Source organism: Echinops telfairi, unplaced genomic scaffold (genome assembly GCF_000313985.2).
Source record: "Echinops telfairi isolate 266 unplaced genomic scaffold, ASM31398v2 ScPeMD7_7468;HRSCAF=8506_0, whole genome shotgun sequence".
Lineage (NCBI taxonomy): Eukaryota > Metazoa > Chordata > Mammalia > Afrosoricida > Tenrecidae > Echinops > Echinops telfairi.
The window spans coordinates 13,902,836-13,918,657 of NW_022111369.1; the positions used below are offsets into that span (position 1 = coordinate 13,902,836).

The 15,822-nt window shown below is 36.9% G+C and overlaps 1 protein-coding gene across 1 annotated transcript in view; it reads left to right on the top strand.

The window, feature by feature from the left end:
* The first annotated feature begins 381 nt into the window (after nucleotides 1–381).
* Nucleotides 382–15,822, top strand: part of SLC9B1 (solute carrier family 9 member B1) — a 42,417-nt gene continuing 26,976 nt past the window's right edge. The window contains exons 1-3 of the mRNA XM_004703446.2: nucleotides 382–438; nucleotides 2,925–3,054; nucleotides 14,775–14,945. Coding sequence (XP_004703503.2) covers nucleotides 382–438; nucleotides 2,925–3,054; nucleotides 14,775–14,945 — 358 coding nt within the window. The remainder of the gene's footprint in view (nucleotides 439–2,924; nucleotides 3,055–14,774; nucleotides 14,946–15,822) is intronic.

A 15,822-nucleotide genomic window follows, 5' to 3' on the forward strand; every position in this document is an offset into this window, starting at 1 on the left:
GAGCTTTTTGGACATCAACGATGTCTGACTTGAGTATGATAAAAATTATTTTGACATTAGATTCACCTAATCATATCTACATTAAGATGAATATATATGAAAATACATGTTTATGAAATAATACTAACACCATTAAGTTGGTTGCAACTCATAGCAAACCTATGTGTTTCAGAGTAGAACGGTGCTATAGGACTTGGGGGCTATAATGTTTACAAAACAGGTGATCAGGCCTTTCTTGTGCAACACCACTGTGTGGGTTTGAACCACCAACCTTCAGGTTAGCAGCCAATCACAAGCCACTTGCAGCACCGAGGAACTTTACGTGGATGGACGTATAATCCTGTTTTTTCTTTCAAATTATTTTTTCTTTCCACTGTTAGCATGATCGCCTCAGAATCAAGCAATGAAAATTTGGAGGAGAACATAGACAAACCTCAGGTAAAATAAGCAAAACACTTAAAACTACCTTATGATAGACGCCATAAAATCAAAATGATCTTAAATTTAATTTCTAAAGTTTACCTATTAAGTTTCTCTTATATGTCTAGTTTAAAAATGAGAAGTAGTCATTTTAAAATGGCTACTTTTAATTGGTATTAGGAAATTAGCAGAAGGTGTTTTCGTAACTTATGGAAAGAGGTAATTTAGAGTATTTTGTAGCTAAAGAGCGCAGACTTTTCTGGTAATTGTAATGCGGCTTATTTTTTTCTTGCCCTGTCCGGGAAAAACTCAATAATCTAAATTAACAGAGGCGAAGACAAGCTGGGTTAATTTAAATGTTAGATTGTGTATTTTAAAGACAAAATTTTAATATTAGTACTATTATGATAGGTATGTGCACAGGAGCTCTGGTGGTGTACTCGTCTATGCTCTAAATTGTTAAACATAAGGTCAGCAGTTCAAGCCCAACAACTACGTCACCGGTGAAAGATGAGACTCTCTACTCCTGTAAAGCCACCCAAAGGGGCAGTTCTATCCTGCCCCAAAGTCTCCTCATGAGTCAGAGCCTACTCAATAGCAGTTAGCTTGGTCAGTCTTCACCAAAATCAAATATTTCTTTTTTCCCAATTTAAAGTCTCATAATCAGACTTTGTGTTGGTCTAGGTTTAATAAGTAGTAACTTTTCATAATGAAAATGATGAGTGTTATCTATTTTAAAAATCAATGCTTCCACATTTCCTTTTCGGTCAAAGCCCTTCTTGCATCATTGATGGTAATACAGTTGTTAACCTGTGATGACCCCATTCTAGTCTGTGCTAACGTATAAGTTCTGAAATAATAAAAGTTATTATTTCACCTGCACCTTAATCAGAATTTACCCTTCTCTCGTTACCTTAGCGCTTTTGGACCTTGACCAACTTTCCGGATCAATTGTCAACAGCACAGCTCCATCAGGTAATCAGGGCTGAAACACTTTGGTCTGGGAGAGTCACATCAATAATTCTTAGGCACCGGTTGCTGGGCTGCCCGAATCCCTATTTAGTAAAGATTATCTCTCCTTTCTTGCATCTCTTCATGCTCTCTAGCCCTCTTATGCGTTCCTGTGACAGTGTGATGTCCTAGATCACTGCTCTCAAAATACTATCGATCCATGCAAAATATTGGCACATGAGTGTGCATACACATACACGCATCGTGGGGACTGGAAGGCAAATTTGGTGATCTCAACTGAAGGTTTACACTTTTTGGGGGGGTGTATGGTTTAACCTCAGGGGAATCCATTCAATAATCACCAAAAGCAAGCATGTATTTTCTTCCCAAGCAAATGTCTCTAATTAGACTCAAGGAAAACAAAATATTCATTGTTGTGGAACCTACCCTGACGCATCGTGGCCTTGGTGGGCAGAGTATGGTGGGCAGAGTAGGACTGTTCCAACAGGGCTTCTGAGCCTGTACGTTTTTGTGGTAGCACACTGCCATGCCATTCTTCCTCCTTGACACATAGCCCACTCTAACATCAGGATTCCTGTAATTAGGTGATTATTAAAAGGCCGGGAAGATTGTTATTTATCCATGCACTATGTAGACATTTTACATATAAATATGAATGGAAGCATGATCCTGGAATTTCTCGTTTTCTTTCATTTGTATAATACTTCAAATGAAATGAGTCCAAGAAAAATTATTTTCCGCTCATTTCCAATTTAGCTATGTTTTAATTTTGTAGAAGTTTTGTTGGATTATCTGATAAACTAAGAAGGGACACTTTTAATTATTCTGCCCACCCTAAACTTGCTTAAGAAATTTACATAAATGGCCATTGAAAATGGTAAAGACTCAAGCCTTTATAAAAATAAATCTAGGTGTTTGTCAAAATGCACTCCTATGATGTACACTGGCACAGATAGGAACTGGAAACACAGGGAATCCAGGTCAGATGAACCCTTCAGGACCAGTGGTGAGAGTGGTGATACCAGGAGGGTAGAGGGAAGGTTGGGTAGAAAGGGGGAACCGATTACAAGGATCTACATATAAGCCCCTCCCTGGGGGACAGACAACAGAAAAGTGGGTGAAGGGAGGCCGTCGGACTGTGTAAGACATGACAATAATAATAATAATTTATAAATTATCAAGGGTTTGTCTGGGGGGGGGCACTGGGAGGGAAGGAAATAAAATAAGCTGATACCAAAGGCTCAAGTAGAAAGCAAATGTTTTGAGAATGAGAGCAACAAATGTACAAATGTGCTAGACACAATGGATGGATGGATGGATTGCGGTAAGTGTTGTATGAGCCCCCAATAAAATGATTTTTTTTAAATGCGCTCCTATGATATTCCCAAATGCCAGCTTATGACTACTAATATAAAGCATGAATTTTCTTTAATGTGTAGAATTTCTCATTTGGTAGTAATTGTGAGATCTGTACTTTCATAAAATTGTATGGAAAAATATATTTCTTAAAGGATTTGATTGTTTTGCCACAGATCCTCCAAGAACACAGTGAAAATGGCCAAGTTACGGAAACTGCACAACCAATTGAAGAGCGAGAAGTACTGACATCGATACATATTCCTTGTCCCCCAGTTGGAACATTGAATGAAGTTATTACAAATGGTATGTAAAATGAGGATTTTAAATAGGAAAAAAATGAAAAATACATTTTATGACTAGATACCAAAGTCACTGCTTAATTTGTATATCTAAATAATACACTGTTACAACTAAAATGTGAACAAAGGAAATATTTTCCCTTGTCTCTCTCCAAAAATAAAACTAATATTAATCATTTTCATGTCGTTCCATTAATTTTTTGGAACTATTAAGAGTAGTATTAATTTAAATTTGTACTTTAAAACTACTTTTGACCCTTAGGTTTTAAGTTAGCTAGAAAGAATTCTACCTCCAAAAAATGTAAGTTATATTTAAAAAGCAAGCAAACTCTGTCCCTGAGTAGACTCTGACTCACAGTGACCTTGGAGGACCGAGCAGCTTTGCTCTGTGGGTATCAGGGCTGTGCGTCATGGTGGGAGCAGAAGCCTCGACTTTTCCTGAGAAGCCTCTGTGGTTCAAACTGCAGACCTTGTGGGCAGCAGCCCAGTGTCCCCCACTGCACCACCAGGGCTCCTATAAGGCCTATAAAGAATGAAAGTTAGATTTAAATGAGTAGTTGAGGTTTAAACGTTTTACTTTCTGAGTTACTGCTTATTAACTCTAAACTTTTGAAAGTAAATTTTATTTTTAATTTTTTTTAATTTTTTTTTTTTTTTAGTTAATACCACGGAATGAAAATTTTCTCTGAACTTGAATTGGGCCTTATCTATCAATTTAAGTGAACAGATTGTTTTGTAAACATAAGTTCTGGACAAAGGTCTTAACTGACATATGGTTTATTTTACTTCTCTGAAAATATGTAATTCCCATAACCCTATTTTAGTGGACAGTTTCTATAAAGCATTTGTTAAGAATAGCACAGGGACTTGTGGGGAAAAAAGAGGGAACTATGCTTGTATCACCAAAGATCTGCAGAGCTTATTCAGGAGCAAACTGAGGGGTTCTAGAATGTGTGGACCAGAACTTCAATCTGGGTTCAATAAGCCATGTAAGCCACATCCTCTTTGTTTTCTTTGGTTTTTGATTTTGCAATTTTATAAAAAATTATAAGAAAAAAAATTTGCATACCTTCTATGTTTCTGTCTTGGGGATAGGTTATACATTCTTGTGAGATTTTACAATCTCTCTCACACACACACATCATGTTCACACTGGCTCCTTTATACACAAAGTATAGAATTCTGATCTCCAGATGTGCTTGCAACATCTTCAGAGTCCCAGTCTGTTCTACCATAGGATAGATGCTATACAACCCTGTGTAACTGCAATCATACAGCTAACCCAAACCAAACCCACTACGATCAAGTCCGTTATCATCCATGCAACCCATAGGACAAAGCAGAACTGTTTCCTACAGTTTCTGAGGCTATAAATCTTTACAGGAGCAGAAAACTCATCTTTCTCCCCTGGAGTGGTTTCAAACTGTTGACCTTGTGGATAACCGCCCAATGCGTAACCAACTATGCCACCAAAGCTCCTTTACACAGCTAAAGAAATCTATAAAATAGCATGTGCTCTGGGTTAGAGAAGGAAGTGGAGTTTTCATATCTCTATAGACCATATTTATTTCACCAATACCGGAGTATAGCACAATTCATTTAAATAAATTTAAACTTGCAACCACACACAGAAATCAATTTCATCACTTTTAATTGCAATTTTATCAGGTAGTGGCTTGTCCAGTACCTCATTTTAGGCTAATAAGTATCAGTTTGGGGAAATTTTTAATGATTGTTCCTTTTTAACTTACTTTCAATAAAATTGACATTTTTATGAAGTTATTTTTCCTTTAAGCAGCAAGGGAAATTTTACTATGTATTACATTCTGATTTTCAAATAATCCTGGGGCCAGAATTCCTTCATTGAAATGATATCCTTAGTTTTATTACATAAGCAGTCTTGATAGTTTAAGGTTCAAAATAATATCCCCATTCCTGTGGGTTCTGATCAACAAGAGAACTGATTTTTAAAAAACAAAACAAAACAAAACTAGCCACCATTGAGTCTTCATATGTTTCAGAGTAGAACTGTGTCCATAGGTTTTCAGTGACTGAAGTTTTAGAAGAAGATCCCAGGTGCCTTTCTTTCAAGGTAGATTTGAACCACCAGCCTTTCAAGTAATCATTGGTACCACGTGGGAAGAAAAGAGCAGCTTCGTTCGTGGAGAATCCATACTTTCCCCCAAGTAAAGGCATCCTTGACAAGCTGAAATAAAGACCATGGTTCTCAGCAGGCCATGTACCCTAACTATTTGTAGAGTTGATTCTTCAGAGCAAACTTTGAGTGACCAGTGAACTCCAAGGAAGGCCTTAATTCACAAACACAACTCTTAGCAGATTGGAGTTCTCCGGAGAGTAGAGAAGCTACGTGACTCATCAAGCTTGCCTTTTAGAGGCCTGTTTGCCAAAGTGTTTATCACTAAAAATAGAAAATTAAGACTGAGGAGTTGACTAATGGAGAGAGGTAGGTTTCTCACTTTTAAGGGCAAAAAACCACAATAGCTGTCCTGCACCATTTTATTTCCTGAACAGTGGCTTTGAAATAAACATCAAAGAATTATCAATGACAAGAAATTTCTCTGATTGTTAGAAAATTTTGTATTTGTGTTATAAAAGTTACGGTGCTTTCCTGAGTAATTTTAATTGAGATACATCAGGATTCATTTATTCTGAAGATATTTGGACTATATCTTACTTGCTGGGAGCCAAAACAAAATACCTGCTTAAACTCAACAAGAAACCTAGTAAATTCTTTACTCAGAATTCTCTTGTAATTCTCATGTAAAAATACCTCGGGCTACATTAGAAATATATTCATTTTCTTATCAGGCAACTCTGTTTCTCCCATGTCTTTCTTTTTTAAATTTTTTAAATTTTCACATTATTATCTCAGTTTTCCTCATGTTGCCATTTTGTTTGTTGATAAGCCCTATCCACTGTACAGCTCTAATATTTCCTTTTATTTAGAGGTCAGTCTTACTGGTTGGATAGAGCCTGGAGAAACCTGCCAGACTGGCCGTTCGTTACCCTTCAAGTTTGAAATTGAACTCACCCCCATGTTAGAATAATTAACTATTTAAGATCAAAAGGGCCGTATTGACCCAAATACAAAGTTGAGGGGGGGATTAGGAAAGAAGGAAGAATGGACACAGGAAACAACACAGGAGGAAGTGGGAGAAGTGATGTGACCTGAACAGGATTGCAGTTAATAAACTGAATCAGAATGTGTATCAGTTGTTCAATAATCTGCTCTGTTAACTTTCACCTAATTTACAATAAAACAGCTTGTTCGTGTAAACAATATATGAAGTCTGGGGATCCTTCCTACATGAGGGTGAAAAAATATATATACATATGTATTTTTTTTATCTTACTCGTAAATGTTAGCATGTCATTCAAGGGCTTCTGTACTCCATTTTCTGGTCTTCTTTCTCCTCTTCTCTCCCAGAAGGCCTCGCTTCACATACATAAATTTACTTCCGCTTCACGTGGCCTGGGTTTTCGCTTTTCTTTTCTCTCCTTGTGTTGTGAATTGACTGGAAGTTTACAGAACAACAAATCAGTTTTCCCTTCAACAATTTATACGCTTTTTGTTTCAGCTCATTGATGGCCATCCCTGCACTATTGACCCTAGTCGTCCCTATGTGTTTGTTTCTGTTCCTCCTCCTTTTCTAGCCTTTCTGAGCTTGGTCCTTGGGTACCAGCTTCCCTTTTGATCTCAAATGGTGGATTATTGTAAGAAGTGTGTGCCTCCCAAGTGTGATTGTTCTCTTTTGTGTTATTCTGGATAGACTAGAGAAGCAAATTCTTGGACACTCAGATGTGTAGAAGAAAGAGCTTTATAGTGTAGCAACGATGAAACATACAACTTTCCTCTAGTTCCTAAATGCCTCCTCCCCACCCACTATCATGATCCCAATTCTACCTCACAAATCCGGCTAGACCAGAGGATGTACACTGGTACTGATAGGAACTGGAAACACGGAATCCAGGGCGGATGATCCCTTCAGGACCAGTGCTGAGAGTGGCGATACCGGGAGGATGGAGGGAAGGTGGGATACAAAGGGGGAACCGATTACAAGGACCTACATATAACCTCTTCCCTGGGGGATGGACAACAGAAAGTGGGTGAAGGGAGACGTTGCATAGTGTAAGATATGACAAAATAATAATAATTTATAAATTATTAAGGGTTCATGAGGGAAAGGGGAGTAGGGAATGAGGGGGAAAAGTGAGCTGATGTCAGGGGCTTACGTGGAGAGCAAACTTCACAATGGGATGACGATGTAGAAGTTGTTTTGCAAAATACAACACCTGACAAATGTCTCCATCCGCTCCTGGGAAATCAGGTTGGTCATGAAAAAAAAACAAAAACGTATTTAATTACAAGATTTAACTTACTATTAAGATTTCTATATCTAAACTTATGAAAAATGTTTGATTATAATGATCATATGTTTTGTTGGTTTGTTTTTGTTTTCCTTTTTAATGATGCTTATGTTAGCCACATAAAGTGACTTGAAATTGTTTCCTCCTTCCATTTTACATACCAGAATAGTTTGTATAGGGAGAAACTTATATATAGTTCTTGGAGTATTAGTTAGACCTTCCATATGAGATTCTAAGGTGAGTTCTTTTATATGAGAAAATATTTAACTATTGGTTGAATTATAGTAATACATATAGGTCAATGCCCCTAATTTATATACTTGAAATGGCAAAATTTGTGTTATGTATATTTATCACAATAAAAAGATATAGGAATTTTCAAGTTTTCTGTTCCTTATTGAGTTGTTTTTTTAGAAGTTGTCTTTCATATATTTTCTCAGATTTTTCATAAAGCAATTTATAATATTTAATGACATTTTTTATTTTTAAATGTGATGTTGTAGCTTACTTTTTGTTTCTAATCTTGCTTATTTGTATCCTCTCTACTTTATTGATCAATCTTACCAGAAACTTGTCTTTTTTATATTTTGCATATAATCAGCATTTAGTTTTACAAATCTTGCAATTGCTCTTTTTCCTATTTCATCCATATATAGTTACTTTTAACTCTGTTACTTCACATTTAGCATACTTAGGTTACTCTTTTTTCCTCTTTCTAAACTTCCTGGCATGAAGAGTTATATCATTAATTTTTGGTTTTTCTTATTTTTCAATAGAAACATTTAAAGCTATACTTTTCCCTCTTGCCTAGCTGTACTGGCCTGGATGTATTTCACAAGTTTGTTCTATACTGTTTTATTTTTTAAATATTTTCTGTTTTGTTTGGATTAGTTAATTGACTCAAAGCAATTAGTTAATTGACCCAAAGTACAAATTCAAGTTGAAGCTGATGTAAATCAAAGCAAGTCCATGAGAGCCACAGTACAACCTTGAATACATCCCGTCTGAATTTAGACAGCATCACAAGAATAGACTTGACACACTGAACACTGCTACATAAAGACTATTAAGTATTGTAGTCGGGGAGAGGCAGCACTAGAACTGAATGTGATTACACAGCTGGTTAAGTTAAAGGAGACTTAACCAGGGAAGAAAAATGTTCAAAAATTAATTGTGGTGATGATTGTACAATTCTTCATGATATTACTGAACAATTGAACTGTTGAGTTGTATGATATGTGGATTAGGTGCCAATAAAAATGGAAGAAAAGTGTTGTAGGATGATACAAAGCACAACATACATGAAAAAATAAATAAAGGCCATTAAGAAGACAGGAAAGAGGAGAAGACCACAATGGCTATCATACGAGATTTTGCAGCATGCTCTTAAGGGAAGAGTGAACAGTAAGGTAAAAGGACCAGAATACTTTGAGGTCTAAAATGGGAAACGATATGCAACAGAGTTTTATACTTTCACCTTACTTAGCCAATCTGCAATTCCTGAATGTGCACTATATATACAAGCATGTGGCATCAGGAAGACTCAGTGACAACCTGCAAATGCAGGTGACATAATACTGCTTGTTGAAAATGAAGACAGTTTGAGGTTCTTATTGAGTAAGATCAAAGAACATGATGAAAACAAATTATCCAACGAACCACATCATAACAAATGGAGAAAAAAATCATAGTTGTCAACAATTTCACTCTGCTTGAGTCAACAGCATCCATGGAAGTATCAATCAATAAATTTAAATTGTTTTAAAAAGTATAAATGTCCTTGAATGGCTAAGTACACCTGACCCAAGCTATGTCTTTACAGTCAAGTCAAAGAGAAGAATAAATGCAGTCAAACTGTGGTATTGGCAAAGAATACTGGTCTCAATGAAGAATATTTACTATATCATCAACTGCCTAGAGAATGATTAAGTGAGTTTTAAAACTCACTCAGCTTCCTTGGGAACCTGAATAGTGAGGCTTTCACTATTCGGCACATCATCAGAAAATACCAATTGCGAGAAAGGACTTAATGGTTGGTGCACTAGAAGGTTGGCAAACACAAGAGAAACCCTCTATGAAACAGATGGACACACTAGCCAGAACAATAGACTCAAATGTGTCCGTGATCATGATGATGGTCAAGGACTGACCATGAAATTTACAATGTCATAAGATTGAGTCAGAAAAAAAAATAAAATAAAAAATAAAAAAGATTGAGTCAGAACTAACTCAGCGGGTCGACTATTTTTCTCTGTTGCCAATAATCATTTACTTCGCTCTTCTTACTTTACTGTTGCTTTTTGTTAATGAAATATCTTAGGTTGCCATTTCAATTTCCCTGTTGATTTATTTAGCTGTATTTTTGAGGTTATTTTTTCATTGTGATTTTTCTGAAGATTATACTAATCATCTTCCATTTTTCACAATCTGCTTCAGTTTAATGCTGCTCCACAGGAAAAGGATGAGGCTATCTGGTCCCCTAAAGATGTATAGTCTCAGAAAACCCTATATAGATAGGGTTCCTATGAGATGGAACTGATTTTATGGTAGTGAGTTTTTGGGTTCATTTTAGCATTATTTAGGAACATTGAGGAACAAATATCGCTATTTGTTATAAACTCAAGAATATTGTGCCATTAAGCCACAAGAATAAGTCAAAATGTATTTTTACAAAATCATAGAAAGTTTTATTAAACAAAAATATCAAAACATGAAGTTATTCTTGCTTGACATACCCTCCATCTAGGTCTACAAACTTCTGAAGTTGGTGTTTCCACCTCTCTATCCCTTCCCCGAAGAATTCTATACTCTTCGAATCACACCACATCAAAATAGCAGTGTTGGCATTCTCAAAGGATTCAAATTGTGTTCTTTTTCAATGTTCTTTGAGTTTTAGGAACAGCAACAACAAAAATGTCTACAGGTGCAAAGTCAGGCATTGTAGGCTGGATGGGGTAAAGTTTCCCAATGAAATTCTTGTGCAGCAGCCTTTATTGCCCTCAACAGATGAGCAGGTGCCTAGTTGTGAGTGAAAAAATTTCTTGTCACCACTCTCCTGGCCATTTTCTTTTCTTTTAATTTTTTTGTAAATCATTTTATCGGGGGCTTGTACAACTCCTATCACAATCCATACATCCATCCATTGTGTGTCAAGCACATTTGTTGCCCTCATCATTCCCAAAACATTTGCTTTCTACTTGAGCCCTTGGTATCAGCTCATTTTTCCCCTCCCTCGCTCATGAACCCTTGATAATTTATAAATTATTGTTATTTTGTCATATATTAAACTGTCTGATTTCTCCCTTCCCCCACTTTTCTGTTGTCCATCACCCAGGGAGGAGGTTATATGTAGATCCTTATAATCAGTTTCCCCTTTCAACCCCACCTTCCCTACACCCTCCCTGTATTGCCACTCTCACCACTGGTCCAGAAGGGATCATCTATCCTGGATTCCCTCTGTTTCCAGTTCCTATCTGTACCAGTGTACATGCCCTGGTCTAGCCAGATTTGTAAGGTAGAATTGGGATCATGATGGGGGGTGGGGGGAAGCAGTTAAGAACTAGAGGAAAGTTGTATGTTTCATCATTGCTACACTGCACCTTGCCTGGCTTGTCTCCTCCCCATGACCCTTCTGTAAGGGGATGTCCAGTTGCCTACAGGTGGGCTTTGGGTCCCCAATCTGTACTCCCCCTCATTCACAATGATAAGATTTTTTCTTCTTTGATACCTGATCCCTTGACACCTCGTGTTCACACAGGCTAGTGTGCTTCTTCCATGTGGGCTTTGTTGCTTCTGAGCTAGATGGCCACTTGTTTACCTTCAAACCGTTAAGATCCTAGACGCTATATCTTTTGATAGCCGAGCACCATCAGCTTCCTTCACCACATTTGCTTATGCACCCATTTATCCTCAGTGATCGTATCAGGAAGGTGAGCACACAATGATATGATTTTTTGTTCTTTGATGCCTGGTAACTGATCCCTTCGACACTTCATGTGTGCTTCTTCCATGTTAGCTTTGTTGCTTCTGAGCTAGATGACTGCAGATGGACATTGGGCCTCCACGCAAGTACTCCCTCAATGCAAGAACACTCCGTTCTATTAAATTGGTATTCCATGATGCTTACCTTCCCGACACCATTGCTGAAGACAAATGTGTGCATAAGCAAAGGTGGTGAAGAAAGCCGATGGTGCCTGGCTATCAAAAGATATAGTGTCTGGGGTCTTAAAGGCTTGAAGGCCTGGCCATTTTCTTATCAAAGTAATTTTTAACTTTCTTAAAGCATCTTCATATCCCGATGGTGTTATTATGAAGAAATACTCTTTGAGAGAATCTACCAAGACTACCCCTTTGGTATCCCAACAAACAGTTGCAATAACCTGAACTGAAGACTCTGCCTTTAACCAGCCCAGCAGATCCCCTCAGAAGCCACTGTTTTATTGAATCTTTCTTGTCGAGGCATTCTAACGAGACGAAGACAAGTGTGTTTCTGAGAGAACTAATTGACAGTCATCCACTGATCTCAGAGGCATGTTTAAACACATCTGTGTTTGTTGGGCATGTATGAACCAAAACTCTAGTAGCAATCCCTTTTTACTTATCATCATATAAAAATCACATACTTTTTGAAATGAGAACACTTATTGATACACCGTGTTCTTTATCTATGTATTACCATTTCTGGTGCCCTTCACTCCTTTCTAAGGACCTAAGTAACCACCTGCTGTCATTGCCTTTCAGGATTTTGGAAAAGAAGTTCTTTCCAACTAACCAACCAACCCACTGCCATCAAGTTCATTCCCTTTGTGCCTCCAAGGCTCTAAACCTTCGTGGGAGCAGAAAGCCTCATCTTTCTCTCATAAAAGGACCAATGGAGTCCAACTACTGACCCTGCAACAGTTTGCACCCCCTAGGCCAATTACCTCCATGTTATTTTTATCTGGATATATCTTTACTCTGGCTTCATATTTCAGGATAGCTTTACTAGATATCAAATTCTTGATTAATAGGTTTGCTTCTCCTATATTTTCAATAAGTCACTCCAATTTCTTCTGGTCTCCATTCTCTCTGATAAGCATGCCATTGTTAATGATATGGTCATTTCTCTGTTTTCACTGAGTCATTTCTCTTGCTCTGAAGACTTTCTCTCTGGCTTTGTTTATCAAGTTTGACAACAATGTGTGTGTTTATTTTGTTTGGTAGTGTTTAAAATGAATGGCTCTGTAAGTTGATGGTTTTTGTTCTGCCATGATTTTTAAAAGTATTTTTCTGTGCTTTATTGCTCTTCTTTCTCCCAGGACCTCTTTTATTCTTAGGTTAGTACTCTTGCTGATAGCCCAAAGGTTTCCAAGGCTCCGTGCATTTTTCTTCATTCTTTTCTTTTCTTCAAATTGGTTAATTTGTTTTAACCTAATTTAAAGTTTGCTGAGTCTGGAGTATTATATTTACAAACTCACATATATTGCTGAGCCTCTGTGAGTTTTCATCTTAATTATTATAGTGTTCCCTTCCAGAAATTCAATTTAAAAATCAATTTCACCTCATTTCCGTACTTTCCTTTAATTCTTTTGTTTTTTTCTTCCTGTCTTTCCTGCCCTCTTAACTTAGTCCTTAGGAAAATTCTGCCCTTTTGGTTCCAAGATGTGCACACATTTCTGGTGTTATTATCCACCTTATATACCTATTATTTGACCGAAAATTTGAGTTACAGGGATAAGTTTGGTTCCAGGCCTGAAGGGTGATTAAGGGTCACAATGGGGGTTCCCTTGGTCCTCATCCAGACAGTAAGCTTGTTTTCTAATTATTTTAAATTTCGGTTCACAGTTTTCTATCACTCTCTCTAGGACCTTATTTTGTGATCCTTTGCAGAGAAGTTAGTATTGGGAGTTGAACACCACCTAATTCTTTTGTTCTCAGGCTGGTGGAGGCTGGGACTGTGTGGTCTGTTAACCCAGGAGGCTTTGATTTTCATCACTTTTTGCTCTGAACAGTGAGAGAGCAATAGGTGCACCTTAGATGGCCAATCACAAGTTTTTAAAACTTAAGAGGTCAAATTTATGTTAAATTTAGGACTTTGAGGTTCCCAAAGCATAAGTCATATTTCATATATGAATTCTCAAAGATGATTTTGTCACTCAGAGGTAAGCTAAGACACACGCGCTGCCTTGTTTTCTTCCTGTGTTACTAGAATGCTATTTTCAAGTCTTTTCTTCTTTTCAACAGTTCAGTTCTTCAAAGGTTTTCATTTTGCAAGGTGCCTATGAGGGTGGGGTGGAGTGAAGAGTCCTGATGGTGCAGTGGTTAGCACCGGGCTGCTAACCACAAAGTTGATTGTTTGAACCCACCAGCCAGCCACCTGTGACATCCATTTCCATGGAGATTTACAACCCTGGAAACTCTTTGGACAGTTCTACTCTGTCTACCACTGTTGCTATCGTATGGTTCAACTCAGCAACAAAGGGTTAATGTGGGGGAGGGAACAGTAACAAAAATGGAGGATAATTGCATAATGTTGAGAATCATGGCCCAGCCAACTTGACATATATTTTTAGGAGACACAATCCAATTTATACAGCCATTTTTAGTTTTTCCCTCTAATACTTTCCCAAATTTATGTGGCATATTGCCCTCCTTTCAGAAAAAAATAAAATTACTCAGCACCCCCCTGGCCATTAAACAGTTTTATACAGTAGCCCATAATTCAGGATAAAGTATAGGTAACTACTTTTGCAGCCCTACTGGATCATTTTAGCACCCCTCAGGAGGATGGTCTAGCCCACTTTGGGAAACACAGGTCTAATACTTTGATACCAAATAGCAACTGGATTATCTTTTCAATGTAAAGATTCAGTCTATTCCTATTAAAAAACCTGATCTCCTGCCACTGTGATCTTTGGTGAATTTGATAATTGTTGTAACAGCCAGTCATTCTCTTGTCCTTGGTGAAAAACTTTTAAAATATAAAAGGAAATAAGTTCTATCATATTGACACAGCCTTATTGAATTGTCAAATATTATTAAAAGATTCACATATAGTATGATATGTGAAATATATGCCGATAAACTATTTTTAAATTCTCATATAATGTTAAAATATTTTTGAAATAAAAATATTTTAATAAAACATTTCTATTATGTATGTGTATATAATAATAGAATATACCAATAGTATATATATATATATATTTTTTTACAATATGTGTTAGATAAATATCTTTGCAACCATCCAAGTAAATTACGCACTATATATACCATTATATGATATAAATAGGATTCCCCCTCTATCATATGTATATGTCTATATAAATATAAAGACATATGTTTTATTTATTTCAGGAGTTATTTTTCTTATGATTTGGTGTGTAATGTGGTCATTCTCTGGCTCTGAAGTTCTTCCTGGTGGAAGTTTATTTGGATTTTTAGCTATTTTTTATTGTGCTATTCTTGGGGGGAAACTTTTGGAAGTCATTAAAATACCTTCAGTGCCTCAACTTCCACCACTTCTTGGTAAGGATATAATTGCCTCTCCTTTCTGTATTATTAATTATATGTAAATTATTAGTATTTTTTAGTTGTATTTAATGCCATTTTAAATTATTTCAGGGTAATTCTAGCTATATAGTGCCTTTAATGTGTATTGACTATTATATATGTGTATATATAGTTCCTTTATATTTTCCATACACACAGATTTTTACTAAAAGATATATGTTCAAGTAATTTTTAAATACTCATAATTTGGTTCTTGATATTGTTTTGTTTAATAGGACATTTGTGCTTAATTTTGAATGTATTATAGAAAAATAACACTTAAATAGAGGTTGAATTTTTCTATAGAGAACTTAATTCAAATAGAACTACCAGATTTAACTATTATGGCGACTAGGACACCAAAAAGTTTTATGGTGTTTTTTTAAAATCATTTTATTGGGGCTCATACAACTTTTATCACAATCCACACATACATCAATTGTGTAAAGCACACTCATAATACATCCATTGCCCTCATCATTCCCAAAATTCGCATTCCGCTTGGGTTCCTGAAATCAGCTCATTTTCCTTTTTCCCCTCCTTCCCCCTCCCCGCTCCCCGTTCCCCCACAAACCCTTAATAATTTACAAATTATTATTTTATCTTATCTTATACTGTCCGGCGTCTCCCCTCACCCACACCTCTGCTCCCATCCCCCAGAGAGGAAGCCATATGTAGATTCCTGTGATCAATTCCCCCTTTCTCATCCCCCTTCCCTCCCGGTATCGCCACTCTCACCGCTGGTCCCGAGGGGCTCATCTGTCCTGGATTCCCTGTGTTTCCAGTTCCCATCTGCACCACTGTGCATCCTCTGGTCTAACCAGGTTTGTAAGGCAGAATTGGGACCCTGATA